Source organism: Oryx dammah, unplaced genomic scaffold, assembly GCF_014754425.2.
Source record: "Oryx dammah isolate SB20612 unplaced genomic scaffold, SCBI_Odam_1.1 HiC_scaffold_21, whole genome shotgun sequence".
Taxonomy (NCBI): Eukaryota; Metazoa; Chordata; class Mammalia; order Artiodactyla; family Bovidae; genus Oryx; species Oryx dammah.
In genome coordinates, this window is record NW_024070205.1 from 1043547 (window position 1) to 1055925 (window position 12379).

General features: G+C 55.4%; 1 protein-coding gene across 2 annotated transcripts; it reads right to left on the reverse strand.

The window, feature by feature from the left end:
* Positions 1-4533: 4533 nt before the first annotated feature.
* Positions 4534-10758, reverse strand: RABIF (RAB interacting factor). Of its 2 annotated transcripts, XM_040263210.1 has the most exons (3): positions 10573-10750; positions 7159-7326; positions 4534-6743 (listed from the first exon to the last, which is right to left on the reverse strand). In XM_040263210.1, the coding sequence occupies exons 1-3, from the start codon at positions 10696-10698 to the stop codon at positions 6705-6707; spliced, it is 333 nt and encodes a 110-aa protein (XP_040119144.1). In that variant the 5' UTR covers positions 10699-10750; the 3' UTR covers positions 4534-6704. The 2 variants fall into 2 exon arrangements, with proteins under 2 accessions (XP_040119144.1, XP_040119143.1); XM_040263209.1 differs by having other exon boundaries at positions 4991-7326; positions 10573-10758.
* Positions 10759-12379: the final 1621 nt, after the last annotated feature.

Sequence of the window (12379 nt, forward strand, 5' to 3'; positions counted from 1 at the left end):
GCTTGAGGCTCGCTTCGCAACCGGCGGAGGGCGAGAGCCGCCCGAGGAGACCGCGGTCGGAGGCTCGACGGCGGCACAGAGGGTGGCGGCCGGGTGCGGCCGAGGGCCGTGCTGCAGGCCAGGGAGGGCAGCCCCGAGAGCGGGCCAGGCCGCCCGGCAGCCCCGCGGCCCTGCGGCCCGAGCCGCCGCGTCCTCCGCGGGACACGGCCGTGCTCCCCCCGGGCTGGTTCCCGGTGTTTCCATGAAGACGGGCCTGCACACATTTCCCCTCTCCTCAGGTGAGGGACCTCTGAGATGCGGTTCTAATTCTGAACACCCGAGTACAACACGCGGGGCCGTTTCCTCGTGTGGGAGGAATGGCTGGAGTTTGGTTTTATAGGGTGACTGGGCCCCGCAATGATATCTTCACTGCTGCGCCCTTCTCATGTATCGGACGCCCGTCCCGTCCCCTCCTGCAACCCCTTGCCAGTGTGCAGCAGTGTGTGTGGGTCGGGATTCTTGCCCTGGAAAACCCGCAGGGGCGATGACTTCCCCCTGGTGGAGCTCAGGAAGAAAGGGTCAGGGTCGCCCACCAGTGCCCCTGGCTCCCTGCATCTGTTTACCCACAACACCCTAGCCACGCCATCCGAAAGCACCCTGGACTATTTAAAGATGAAACGCCTGGTGGCTCAGGTGTCTCAAGCCCAGGGCGCCCAGGTGAGCTTGGAACTATGAAGCGTGTTCTCTGGTCTCAACCGTGGTGGTTTCTGAGGCTGCCAGCTCCACAGTGGATGTTCTGGTCAAGGGATAAGGGGAGAGTGGGTGGAAATTCAAGCGAGTGCTCTGAAACTTCATGTGTACAAAGCTCAGACGCATAAGCCACTGGGCGTCACTGCCCTGAACAAAACAACTTGCACGGGGCGTCCTGCTCTGCGGAAGGTGGGCCCATCAAGGGTCAGTGTGAAGCTGCCTGGCTCTGAACTCAACACCATCATCTGCCTTTGCCTCTTTGGCCCGCACCCCACGGGCTGGGAGACTCAGCCTGTTAAGAACCTCTTTCCATCCTCCGCTGACCCAGGAGTTATAAATACATTTGAAACAGTAACATCCTTCTGTTACTTGTGGGATTACCCTCCTCCATACCTTGACAGTATGCTTCTTTACATCACACCAATTAAAATTAGTCCTTTTACATGGTATTTGGATTTACTTCTATTATCTATTTCCAAGTTTAGATTTTTATTTCTGACTTTTCCATCTTTTTTCTCTCTTGTCAACCTCAAAAGTAAAAGGCAATTATTTTTACCAGCAAAACAGGTTTATTCAGGAATAGCAGAGAATTGCGACTTGGGACAGGCAAGCTGTGGTGAGTCACAGGCACGTCAGGAGAGCAGAGAGGGACGTGCTTTCACTGAGATTAGGAGACAAACTGCCTGTGTGAAAAATGTCCTGCCTTGTGCCAGGGGGAAAACAGCCATACCGGGTCTCCCTCTTCCTGCTGGTGTTGCAAACGGGGCCTGAAAGGTGCCCCTTCTGACCTCACTCCAGGGAAGATGAGGTTGCTTGATTTTCACACGCCCCACTCATACCTGCTTCGGGAGTTTAAGCTGCACCTGCGATGGGAGGGGAAGGCCCGGGGTCACCTCTAGTGTCCAAGCCCTCTGAAGAATCCTGACGGGCCCACGTTCTCTCCCCCGGGGCTCCCCCACCTCAGAGCAATTACACGTGAGCCTGGGCAGTGGAGGGGCCAGGGAAGGTGGACGGGCTTTGTGGGCATGAGATCGTCCTGGTGGAGGGCACGGAATCAAGGTGCCGGGCAGACAGTAGGGCCGCCCTGAAGCAGCCATCCTCAAGCCAGTGCTGCGGCTGTGCGGGTGGTTCCTGAGCTGCTCACGAGGGAGGCCTCGCGCAGGACCACTGGCTACTCCACTCGTCTGGCTGCACTGGCTCTAACCTGTGGCATGCAAACTCTCAGTTCCTGTTGCTCATCATTTACGCGCTGAGTCATGTCTGATCCTTTGTACCACCACAGACTGCTGCCAAGCTGTGCCACGCTTCCCTGTCCTGTCCTTCACTATCTCCTGGAGCTTGCTCAAACTCATGTCCATTGAGTCAATGAAGCCATCCAACCATCTCGTCCTCTGTCGTCCCCTTCTCCTCTTGCCCTCCTCTTTCCCAGCTTCAGGGTCTTTTCCATTGAGTCACCTCTTCGCATCAGGTGGCCAAAGGGTTGGAGCTTCAGCATCAGTCCTTCTGATGAATATTTAGGCCTGATTTCTTTCAGGATTGACTGGTTTGATATCCTTGCAGTCCAAGGGATCCTCAATTCTCTAGCACCGCGGTTCAAAAGCATCAATTCTTCGGCACTTGGCCTTCTTTATGGCCCAGCTGTCACATCCATACATGACTACAGGAAAAACCATGGCTTTGACTAGATGGACCTATACCAGCAATCTCTCTTTTTAATATGCTGTCTAGGCCTGTCATAACTTTCCTTCCAAGGAGCGAGCGCCCTTTAATTTCATGGCTGCAGTCACCATCTGCAGTGATTTTGGAGCCCCCCAAAATAAAGTCTGCCACTGTTTCCACTGTTTCCCCATCTATTTCCCATGAAGTGATGGGACCAGATGCCATGAGCTTCGTTTTCTGAATGTTGAGCTTTAAGCCAACTTTTTCACTCTCCTCTTTCTGGAGCCTCCCAAAATAAAATCTGTCACTAGTTCCCTGACCAGGGATCAAACCTGAGCCCTCTGCACTGGGAGTGCAGAATCTTAGCCAAGGGACCATCAGGGAAGTCCTGCTGCTTTCTTTTAAAAACCTACTAGAAAAGTGCACAAAAGATGTGCAGCTTAATTTATGACATAACCACTATGCCGATTTTTTAAAAGAAGAACATTCCCAGCCTTGCTGAAGTCTTCCTGACCTTGCCCTTCCAGACCACGGCCCGTCTTTGTCGAAAGTCAAGTATCCATACACGTGGGGCTGTTTCTAAGAGATTTTGCTCTACCCTTGTGACAAACCACCATGTCTCTCGCCAAGAGAAACCCTCCCATCTGGCTTTCCTCCCTGCCTGTCTCGGCTATTCTTAGTCCTCTGTATTCACATACAACTTTGAGAATCGATTGTTGAATTTCACACACACAAAAAAAACCTATTGGGTTTTTTGATAGCGCTTTTATTAAATTTACATACATCAGTTTGAGGAATAAGTTGACGTTGTTACAATTCTTTTTGTTCGGTTGCTCAGTTGTGTCTGAGACCGCATGGACTGCAGCACACCAGACTTCCCCGTCCTTCACTGTCCCCCAGAGTTTGCTCAAACTCATGTCTGTTAAGTCAGTGATGCCATCCAACCATCTCATCCTCTGTCGTCCCCTTCTCCTCCTGCCTTCAATCTTTCCCAGCATCAGGGTCTTTTCCAATGAATGGACTCTTCATATCAGGTGGCCAAAGTGTTGGAGCTTCAGCATCAGTCCTTCCAGTGAATTGTCAGGGTTGATTTCTTTTAGGATTGACTGGTTTGATCTCCTTGCAGTCCAAGGGACTCTTAAGAGTCTTATCCAACACCACAGTTCAAAGGCATCAATTCTTCGGCGCTCAGCCTTCTTTATGGTCCAGCTCTCACACTGTTAGTTAGGAGTTGACAAACTTTTTTCTTTAAGGACTAGATAAATAGACTTTGTGGGCTGAGGCAAAACTGAGAATTTTATGTAGGTATTTACATGCCCATTTGCAAAGACAAAAACCATTCTTAACTTGAAGGCTCTTGAATCTCAGTGAATCAGACGTGACTTGGAGTGGGTCCGGCCTGTGGGTGTGGCTCTCTGGCCCGTGAACTCACTTGTTCGTTCTGTGTTGTGGGCTCGCAGATTTACTGTCAATTTCCAGTTTCCTGGTTCTCTCTCCAGCTGTATCTAATCCACTATTACAAGCTTGCAGTGAATTCTTACTTTAGTTTTGGATTTTAAGATTCTAGAATTCACTCCCCGCCCCCTCACGTCTGGTATCTCCTTTAGAGTAAGCAGTTATTTTACAGTCTTGGTCTGAAAGCTCCTATATTCCCCAGCCTAAGGGGCCTGTTCCATAGTCTTCGTTTTATTGGTGTTATCATCTTGTCTCATACACTTGGTTACAGTTCATTGCGTTCAGGATGCAATAAATTAGTAATTAGCAACACTGCTTGTAGAAAGAACTCAAAAGTTTAAGCTGATGACATTTTCCTCTAGAGGGTTTTTATTGGCTCCTGCCAACACTGGGATCACTGGAGTCCAATGTTAAGGACGAGAGTTCGAGGCTGAGCTGCAACCCCTCAGAGCCTTCTGCTCCCCACTGTTCTCACCTGCTCCTGGGCCAGAGGACTGGGGGCCTCACCCCAAAGTGAGGGGTGGCCACCAGGGGCACACCCGTTGGCAGGCCCTACTCCCGACTATGCAACTCATCAGAACTGCCCATCAGCCTCCTTGAGGACAGGAAACGCCCCTGGGAGGGGAGCACCCACCAGTGAGCCCACCACCCAGGGCCTCCGTCTTCTCAGCGATTCTGGTCCAATAATTCTCCAAACTCCTGTGAGCACCCTGCTGCTGCAGGACTTTTACAATACCGTGTGCAGCCTTCTGAACTGACCTCACTGGGGTGGTGACTAAACCAGTACCCGGACAGAAGTCCTCGCCACAGCCACAGGGTAGAGTGACTCGAGGAGCCTCGTGCAATGGGGTAACGGCAGTAGACGTCAGTACACGTATGGTTCTGGGGCAACACAGGAAGGCCTTGGAAAAGCCCACTGCTCCAGCGCAAGAGCTGCAGCCAATAATCAGGCTCAGTCCTGGGCTCCCGAAGTCAAGGCACCCACACTGGGTGTGTGTGTGCGTGGTGGAGGATGACCTGTTTCACGGCAGACACCCAGGGGCTGGTTATTCGGCGGAGAGACCCCAGGATAGTCCTGAGGCGCAGGCTTCAGCCCTCCTCCCTGTCTCAGCTTCTATATTCGGCCCAAGGAGGTGCCGGAGTCTAGTTGCCACTGCTTAAATGCATTTATTTCTTTCAAATCAAGGTGAAAAGGCAGAGAAACAACTACATTTTTGGCTACTAGAGGAACAGCGTTTGGCAATTCTCAAAAAAAGAAACACAAATGGCAAGTATGTAAAAGACTCATTAGAAATAAGCACAAATTAAAACGAGACACTATTGTTCCTGCCCTTACAGTAGCAACATGTTCATTTAAGATTATAAATACCCAGTGTCAGGAACTGCCGGGCAGGAGGCTGAGGGGCTCCGCCACTCTGAGGCGCCGCGTCAGGAAGCGGAGCCCAGAGACACCGCCCACCCCACGAGCCCCCGGCTCAGGAGCACGAGGAGCGACAGGAAAGCGTGGAGAGGCAACTGACGTCACATGATTTGCGAGAAACCGGAGGCAGATCTGACAGTGGGTCGTTCAAGCAAAGCACAGCAGTGCAAGCGGCTGCTCACCACGACGGTGGGCAGAGGTGCACGTTTCCTGCGTGGGAGCCTGTATTTTGCTAGATGGAAAAAGTTAGTTACGAGATACAATACGACCTCATATTTGTTTCTGAAAATCCTACATGAGTACACACAGAAAACCACTGAGAGGAATGTACACCCATCACCGTCAGCAGTCTCTGGATGGCGCAAGTATGAGTGATTAAAAACAACTTTATACACACGTCTGTATTTATCTGCAATGAATGTATACCGTTTCTGTGATTAAGGAAAGGAAAGGAAAAGTCTAATTTAAAAAACACTGCCCAGGTTTTGGCTCATAAGTTGAGGGGCTGTATGTCCCCAGAGGCATCTATGTGGTTTGTCCCTTCTGACCTGAGGGGATATGCTCAGTTTTTCTGCAAAATGCCACAATCACAGACGCCTGACCGCCCACCTGCAAATCGGTTTTCTTCCAGAGCCTGTGAGTCTACAGCCGGGGACTGAAGCCACCTGCCCAGGTGAGAGGTTGGTTGCAAAACTGTGTCCAAGGCCTGCACTTTAGTGGGGGACCCTTAGAGTAAGTTCTGGGGGGAGGAGGGAGAAAGCAGCTGGAAAATGGGGAAAGGAATGTCTGTAAGGTCGCCATTGCATCCTCGCTCCCGTTCTAGCCTCCTGAGCCTCGGAGGCAGGGAATGTGGGAGGAGGCTGAGAACCTGGCCTCATGGACTCCTGAGCCGGTGAGGCATCTCAGAGAGAGACGGCAGAACCGAGAAGGGTGCTGAACGTCGAACTGTCAGAGCAGCCCCGCCACAAGAGGCACTGGACGGAGGTCTGGCCCCTGGAGAGTCCTGCTGAGCCAGCTCTGTGCCGACTGTGTTGTCTCCCGTAGGTGCCAGGGAAGGGTTACGAGTCCAGGAAAACCACACAGAAAGCCGTGCGAGATACGGCAAAGGCCACCCCCAGCACCCCACCCTCTCCACTTGTCCCGGGAGATGCCGGGTGCACAGCCAAGGCTGGGGTCTCCTTGGTGTGGCTGACAGACAGGAGCGCACACCAGATTTGCAGCTTACCGACAGAAGTGACAAGCTGACCCAGAGAGAAGCCCCAGCAGGGTGTGAAGGGAAGGGGACCACGTCCGCCCGCACAGTGAAGTCTCCATCAGCCCCAGGAGAGGCCCCCGAGGTGGTCTCAGATGTGTGTCCAAAGTAAGGTACTTCTGAGGGGTGGTTGGAATCCTGCAGTCTGCAAATGCTTTACTCTTAGAGAATAAATTACTGTAGACAAAGTCAGCCACACAAGTCGCTCTGAGGTGCTTGCGCGCTTTCCTGAAGGAGACCCAAAGGCACGTTTCAGTGGTCAGCACCGTCTTGAGTGCTCCGGGTCACGTGTCCTCAGGGCGGACAGCAGCTAGCTCCTGAGCGGGAGACAGGGAGGCCGGCACGGGAGGGAGGCCAGGAGGGGAGATCTGCGGGAGTACCGTGTCCCGGAGCCGGGAGAGCGGAGGGGGAGAGGACCTGCGCGAGCGCCCGCGCGGAGGCCACAAGGAGGCGTGTGGGCCTGGGCTGGACAGGCGGGTGGTGCTCACGATGGACGTCAGTGCAGAGGAGGTGACAGGCCGGTCCCCGGGGAAAGCTTTCATAGCAGGGGGAGCCGCACCCCCCGTCACTCATGGGAAACCCGGTCCAAAGCCACGTAGAAACTGTCCTTGTCATCCAGGCAGTGCCAGCCGATGGGGCCCACCTCACAGTCTGCACAGACCAGGAACTTGATGTTGCCCACGTCCTTGGTGAAGCCCACGTTCTCGAAAGTGAGCATGTCCTCCACCAGCCAGTGCTCCTGCAGGAGGTCGCCCTCCGGACCGCCGCTGCCGGCCAGAGCCGGCTTCTTCCTCATGGAAGGGAGGAAGAGCTGCAGGGGAGAACACAGACCAGGGCCGGCTTACTCCCCGCGGCCCAGAGCTCCCCGCCCAGGAGTTCTCAGGAAAGCGGGGAGAGTGCACCCTGGGTGCGGGGGAACCGGGGCCTCCCCAGGCGCACAGGGCCTGCCCTCCTCCGCTCCCACCCGCCGGGCCCCGACGCACCAGCCTTCCTGCCAGCTCTTAAGGGCTCCCTAACACTCAGCTCACACGTGACGTCCTCGGGTCTCCTCCAACCAGACAACCTGGACTACCTTCCCATGCCTGCATTTTTCACAGTGGCTTGACTGAGGCATAACTGACATACACACAACTCAAGTGGATAACCGGACACATTCTGGCGCCAACACACTGCTCAGCGGCGAGCTTTGACCACACCATCAAGACAACAAGTATCCATCGCCCCCAGTTTGCTCATGCTGCTCCTAGCTTATTGTTCTGAGACCATCTTATCTGTTTACTGGCTCAGCTGTTTATCGGGGTCTTCCTCCACCAGGTCAATTTTCCCGCCCACGAGCACATCCCCAGTGCCTGCCACCGCACGGCAACCAGAGCAGAGCTCACACGCTTACTAACAGGGTAAACACCGGGTATCTGGCTTCACTGTGCTCCATCACTGTTACGAATATGCTGCATTTAGAAAAGGAACAGGAAAAAGTCTACTAGAATCTGGACTATCATCTCCAGGATTCTGCACCTCCCACCCACGAGGAGAGCCTCTGGTGCACGCATGCACGCATGTACACATGCAGTCCCTGTGATTCCTCCCAGGCGGTGGACCCTAGCTAGCGCCTTGATCCTGGATAGGCTGCTGAGCTGCACTGAACTCTGAGATTCTGCTGATGTCTCAGGGAAACCTCTTGTGCTTTTTTCATTAATTATCCACAGTACCCTTTTAAATATAAAATATTCTTTCCCTTTATAAAAATACATTCTCATCATAGAAAACTTGGCAAGCATGCTACACTGTGTGTGTGTGTATGCGCGTGGTAAGTCGCTCAGTCGTGTCCAACTCTTTGCAGCCTCTGGACTATAGCCCTCCAGGCTCCTTTGTCCACGGGATTCTCCAGGCAAGAACACTGGAGTGAACTGCCATGCCCTCCTCTAGGGGTCTCCCCAACCCAGGGACTGGACCCCAGTCTCTTGCGTCTCCTGCACCGGCAGACGGGCTCTTTGCCTCCAGCCCCACCTGGAAAGCCCATGCTATACTGCAGTTGAGGATAAAAACAGTTACAAAACAGAATGCGCTTCTGTTTGGCGCAGTTGCTCAGTGGTGTCAGGCTCTGCGACCCGACAGACTGCAGCACGCCAGGCTTCCCTGTCCATCACCAACTCCACGAGCTTACTCAAATTCATGTCCATAGAGTTGGTGATGCCGTCCAACCATCTGTTAACCTTGTTTGCAACTGTCTCTTCAGTAAGTACCTGTGGTGCTTTTAAAACACGTCCATACATTCTCTGACAGTCCTCCCAAGCTTCCTGACACCTTGCCTCCCCGCTTGAGCCTGGCGGGCTGAGGGGAGGGGACAGGCAAGGTGAGGGAAGGCCGGGCCTCTTTTGCAGGTTTCTCCAGGAGCCCGAGTGGGAACTGCGGCTTCCTTGAGACCGCTGGCAGAAACGGAGGAGCGCCTCACCGCAGCCTGTTCCAGACGCTGGGATCCTCCTGGTCCACAGGTGGACACAGGCGTGAGCAGGCTTCTGAGACGGCCCCTCTGACTGCTGTTCCGTCAAAGGCCCCCAGTGGAAGAGCCAAGGTGTAGCTGGGCCTGGCCAATCCCCACTGTGCGAGCAAAACCGTTCGGGTCATGAGCTAGAGCAATTCTGTTATGCAACAGTGACCAGGGCAAGGCCGCCTCGAGCGCGGCAGCACGTTCCACTTTGATTCCTCATCTCTTACTGCGGTGAACTGCACGCAACATAAGCCTGTCTGGCGCCATTAAGGACATTCACAGCACGGGGCCGCCCTCACCACCATCCACCCATCCTTTCATAACCACACTCACCGACACCCCTGACACCCACCCTCCCCTTCCTACCTCCTGGCAATCACTCATTGGTTCTCCATTTCTAAAATTCAAAAATGTCTCACAAACGGAATGAGGCAGTAGTAATCTTTTGGGACCAGCTTTCTTCACTCAACAGAGCTCCCTGGAGAGTCACCCACGCGGTGGTGCCCAGGGTGTGGCTGTCCTGCACCTCGTCAGTCACCCCTGGGCTGTTTCTGGGTCTCCGCTCTCAGGAGCCAAGGTGCACTGAACTCTGGTGCCAACACGTTCTCATCCCCCCAGGGATGGAGGCGGGGAGAACGCCTGATGGGCCCTGTGAGGTGCCCGCTTAGCTGGAGAACAGCCCACTGCCACCCACATGGGCAGGCTCTCCCCTTCTCTCCCACCAGCCCACATCCTCTGGCTCTCCTGCCCCGACCACCCGTCCCCTCAAAAAGTGTAAGGAAGCACCGACTCCGTTCCCTAACTTACTACCCTTTGCAGTCTCAAGCTCTTCACTGAATGTTTCTTTTCTCTGTGACTGTAATTTCCTCTCTGAAACCTCTGAGTTTTACCAAAGGACCAAGAACATTTTATAGAGAAACTGTTCATAATACTTAAAAAGAACACGGACCGTGGGACTTAGTCGCGAGGGCTGAGAGCCTCACTCCCTCACTTAAACCCCAGGGTCTGTGTCCACCCTCCACCGCTCTCTGGGCAGCGGGCGACCCACACTCCCCGTGATTCACGACCTGGGCGGGGCTCACCGACCCGGAGCCCAGCGCTCCGCCTGTTCTGGCCGCGCCGTCAGGACGTCCCCCGCCTGCAGTCCCTTCCTCCCGCGCCCGCTCCCCCGGGTCCCCGCGTCCACTTCGCCCACTCCCCCGGGTCCCCGCGCCCGCTCCCCCGGGTCCCCGCGCCCGCTCCCCCGTGTCCCCGCGCCCGCTCCCCCCGGGTCACCGCGCCCGCTCCCCCGGGTCCCCGCGCCCGCTCCCCCCGGGTCCCCGCGTCCACTTCGCCCACTCCCTCGGGTCCCCGCGTCTACTCCTCCCGGGTCCCCGCGGAGCGCGGCAGCGCGCGGGAAAAGAGGCAGGAGGTCGCGAGAGCAGGGCCACGGACACCGACATCTGGGTCTGAGGAACTACGGCCCAGGCCCCGCGGAGCTCGGTCTGCGCGGCCCGGCGTGGGGGCCCCGCGCTGTGTGCGGCCCCGGTGGGACGGGACGGGCTCGAGGCCCGTCCCCCGCGCCCTCACCTGCCGGCGGGAGAAGAGCGCCGTGCCCGGCTGCAGCACGCGGGAGCCGCAGCGCCGGCAGAGCACCGCCTTCCGGTTCCGGCCCTCCTCGGATACCAGCTCGCTCGGCGGCGCCGGGGCCTCCATGGCCGCCACCCGGGCCCTCGGCGGAGACGCGCAGCTCGGAGCCGCCTCTTCGCACCGCGCAGGCGCGGCCTCGGCGCCAGACGCCACTGCGCAAGCGCGGCCTCGGCGCCGGACACCACTGCGCAGGCGCGGGCCTTCCGGGCGGGGCGGCTGGGGTCGCGGGGCTTTGTGACAGGTGTGTCCTGGGGCGTGACGGGGCGCTGCTCGGGCTCATCTGGGCGCTGGGTCTCCCTCACACCGGATGGAAGCTGGGCCGGTCCGGGTGTGCGCTTCGTCTCGGGAGCGGCGGGGACGTCCCGATCTTAGAGCACATCCCAGCCGCAGTAGCGTCCGCGCGACACCTGCTCTCTGGGGCGAAGACCGGGGCCTGGACGCTGCAGACGCTGCTCTCTGCTCCGGTCGCACTGACCACTCCCTGCGGGGCAAGACTCGGTGTTGAAGCGCTTCCCTATGGGGCTACGGTCGGAAGGGCTGCCTTCCGGGGCTCGGGATCCAGGCATTGGCCTGCAGCCGCTGCTCTGGGTCGTTCCAGTTTCTCATTCTCCCCGGTTAGTCTTAAGACGTCTAGCTTACTGGCTGTAGTGTGGCGGGCGCGGTCTTCCCGAGGTGGCAAGGGAAGCGGAATAGCAAGGGGAGCCAAGTCTTGTGAGGAATGTCTCGTCTACCCAACCACCCCGGTCGGCATGTTTTTCTTCTCCTCTTTGTCCTTCATTAAGTCAACCTTTGCTGAGCAATTAATAGAATATACTACAATATTCCACAATTATAGAATATGAGCATACTATGATGATAGGCACTCTGTACTGGAGAACACAATCTAAACAGGAAGGCAGACAAACACAAGAACAATAAAGCAATGCACAGAACAAAGTAAACTGGAAGCACTGACTAGGCGTAATTCCATCTGGGGAGTCTAGGTGACGCTCTTCTCAGAGCCATTTGGGAAACTGGAGATAAGTCGGCGGTGAGGACAGCCTGGGGCCGGCCGCTCTTCACCCCTCTTCTGCCTCCCCTCTCCTCCCTGAGAGAATGAGTCACAAGTGTCACAACTTGGCTCGATCAGCAGGCACAACCCATCTGCTAGGGAAGGGCTGGCGGCCTCTCCTGAACCTCCTTGGCTCCCCCTTCCCTCTGCTCTGGAAATATCAGGATTTTTGCAGTTTTGCAAGCGTTCTGCATAGCTATTTGTGTCACGTGGCACAAAACCGAGGGAGACGGTAAAAGGACTGGGGTGACTAAAACCTTAACATTCAAGTGGGTACAAAACCAGCCCAAGATTGCCTCCGCTTTGTTCCCTGTGGTTTCTAAGTCATGTCCAAGTGTGAGGGGAGGCCGTGAATATGCCATTGGGATAACCTCATGCTGATGAGTCTCCGGAGACCTCTCAGCTGTCTTAACAGAGACACAGCACAGTTAGTGGCAAACACACAAGAGAACGGGTTGAAGAGACAGGACCTACAGCAGATCTCTATGCCTTGTCCCCCGATATGTCTGGAAGATGGTGCTGGTTTGCCACAAACTCTTACAGGCATTTGAGACCATTGTTTTTTGTTTTTTTTTTTTAATATTTTCTTAAAAAAATACAAACAAAACGAACTTTAGGTCAATACAACTCAAAGAAAGAGGAAAAAAAGGAATTTCAGAACAAAGGGAAAGTGCCTCCTTGTTTAGGTGACCATGT

Coding starts and splice junctions, on each gene's coding strand:
- RABIF (XM_040263209.1), bottom strand. CDS start 10,698: ATGGAGGCCCCGGCGCCGCCGAGCGAGCTGGTATCCGAGGAGGGCCGG. Junction 7,327..10,572: donor CGCTCTTCTCCCGCCGGCAG/GTGAGGGCGCGG, acceptor TCTCCCCTGCAG/CTCTTCCTCCCTTCCATGAG.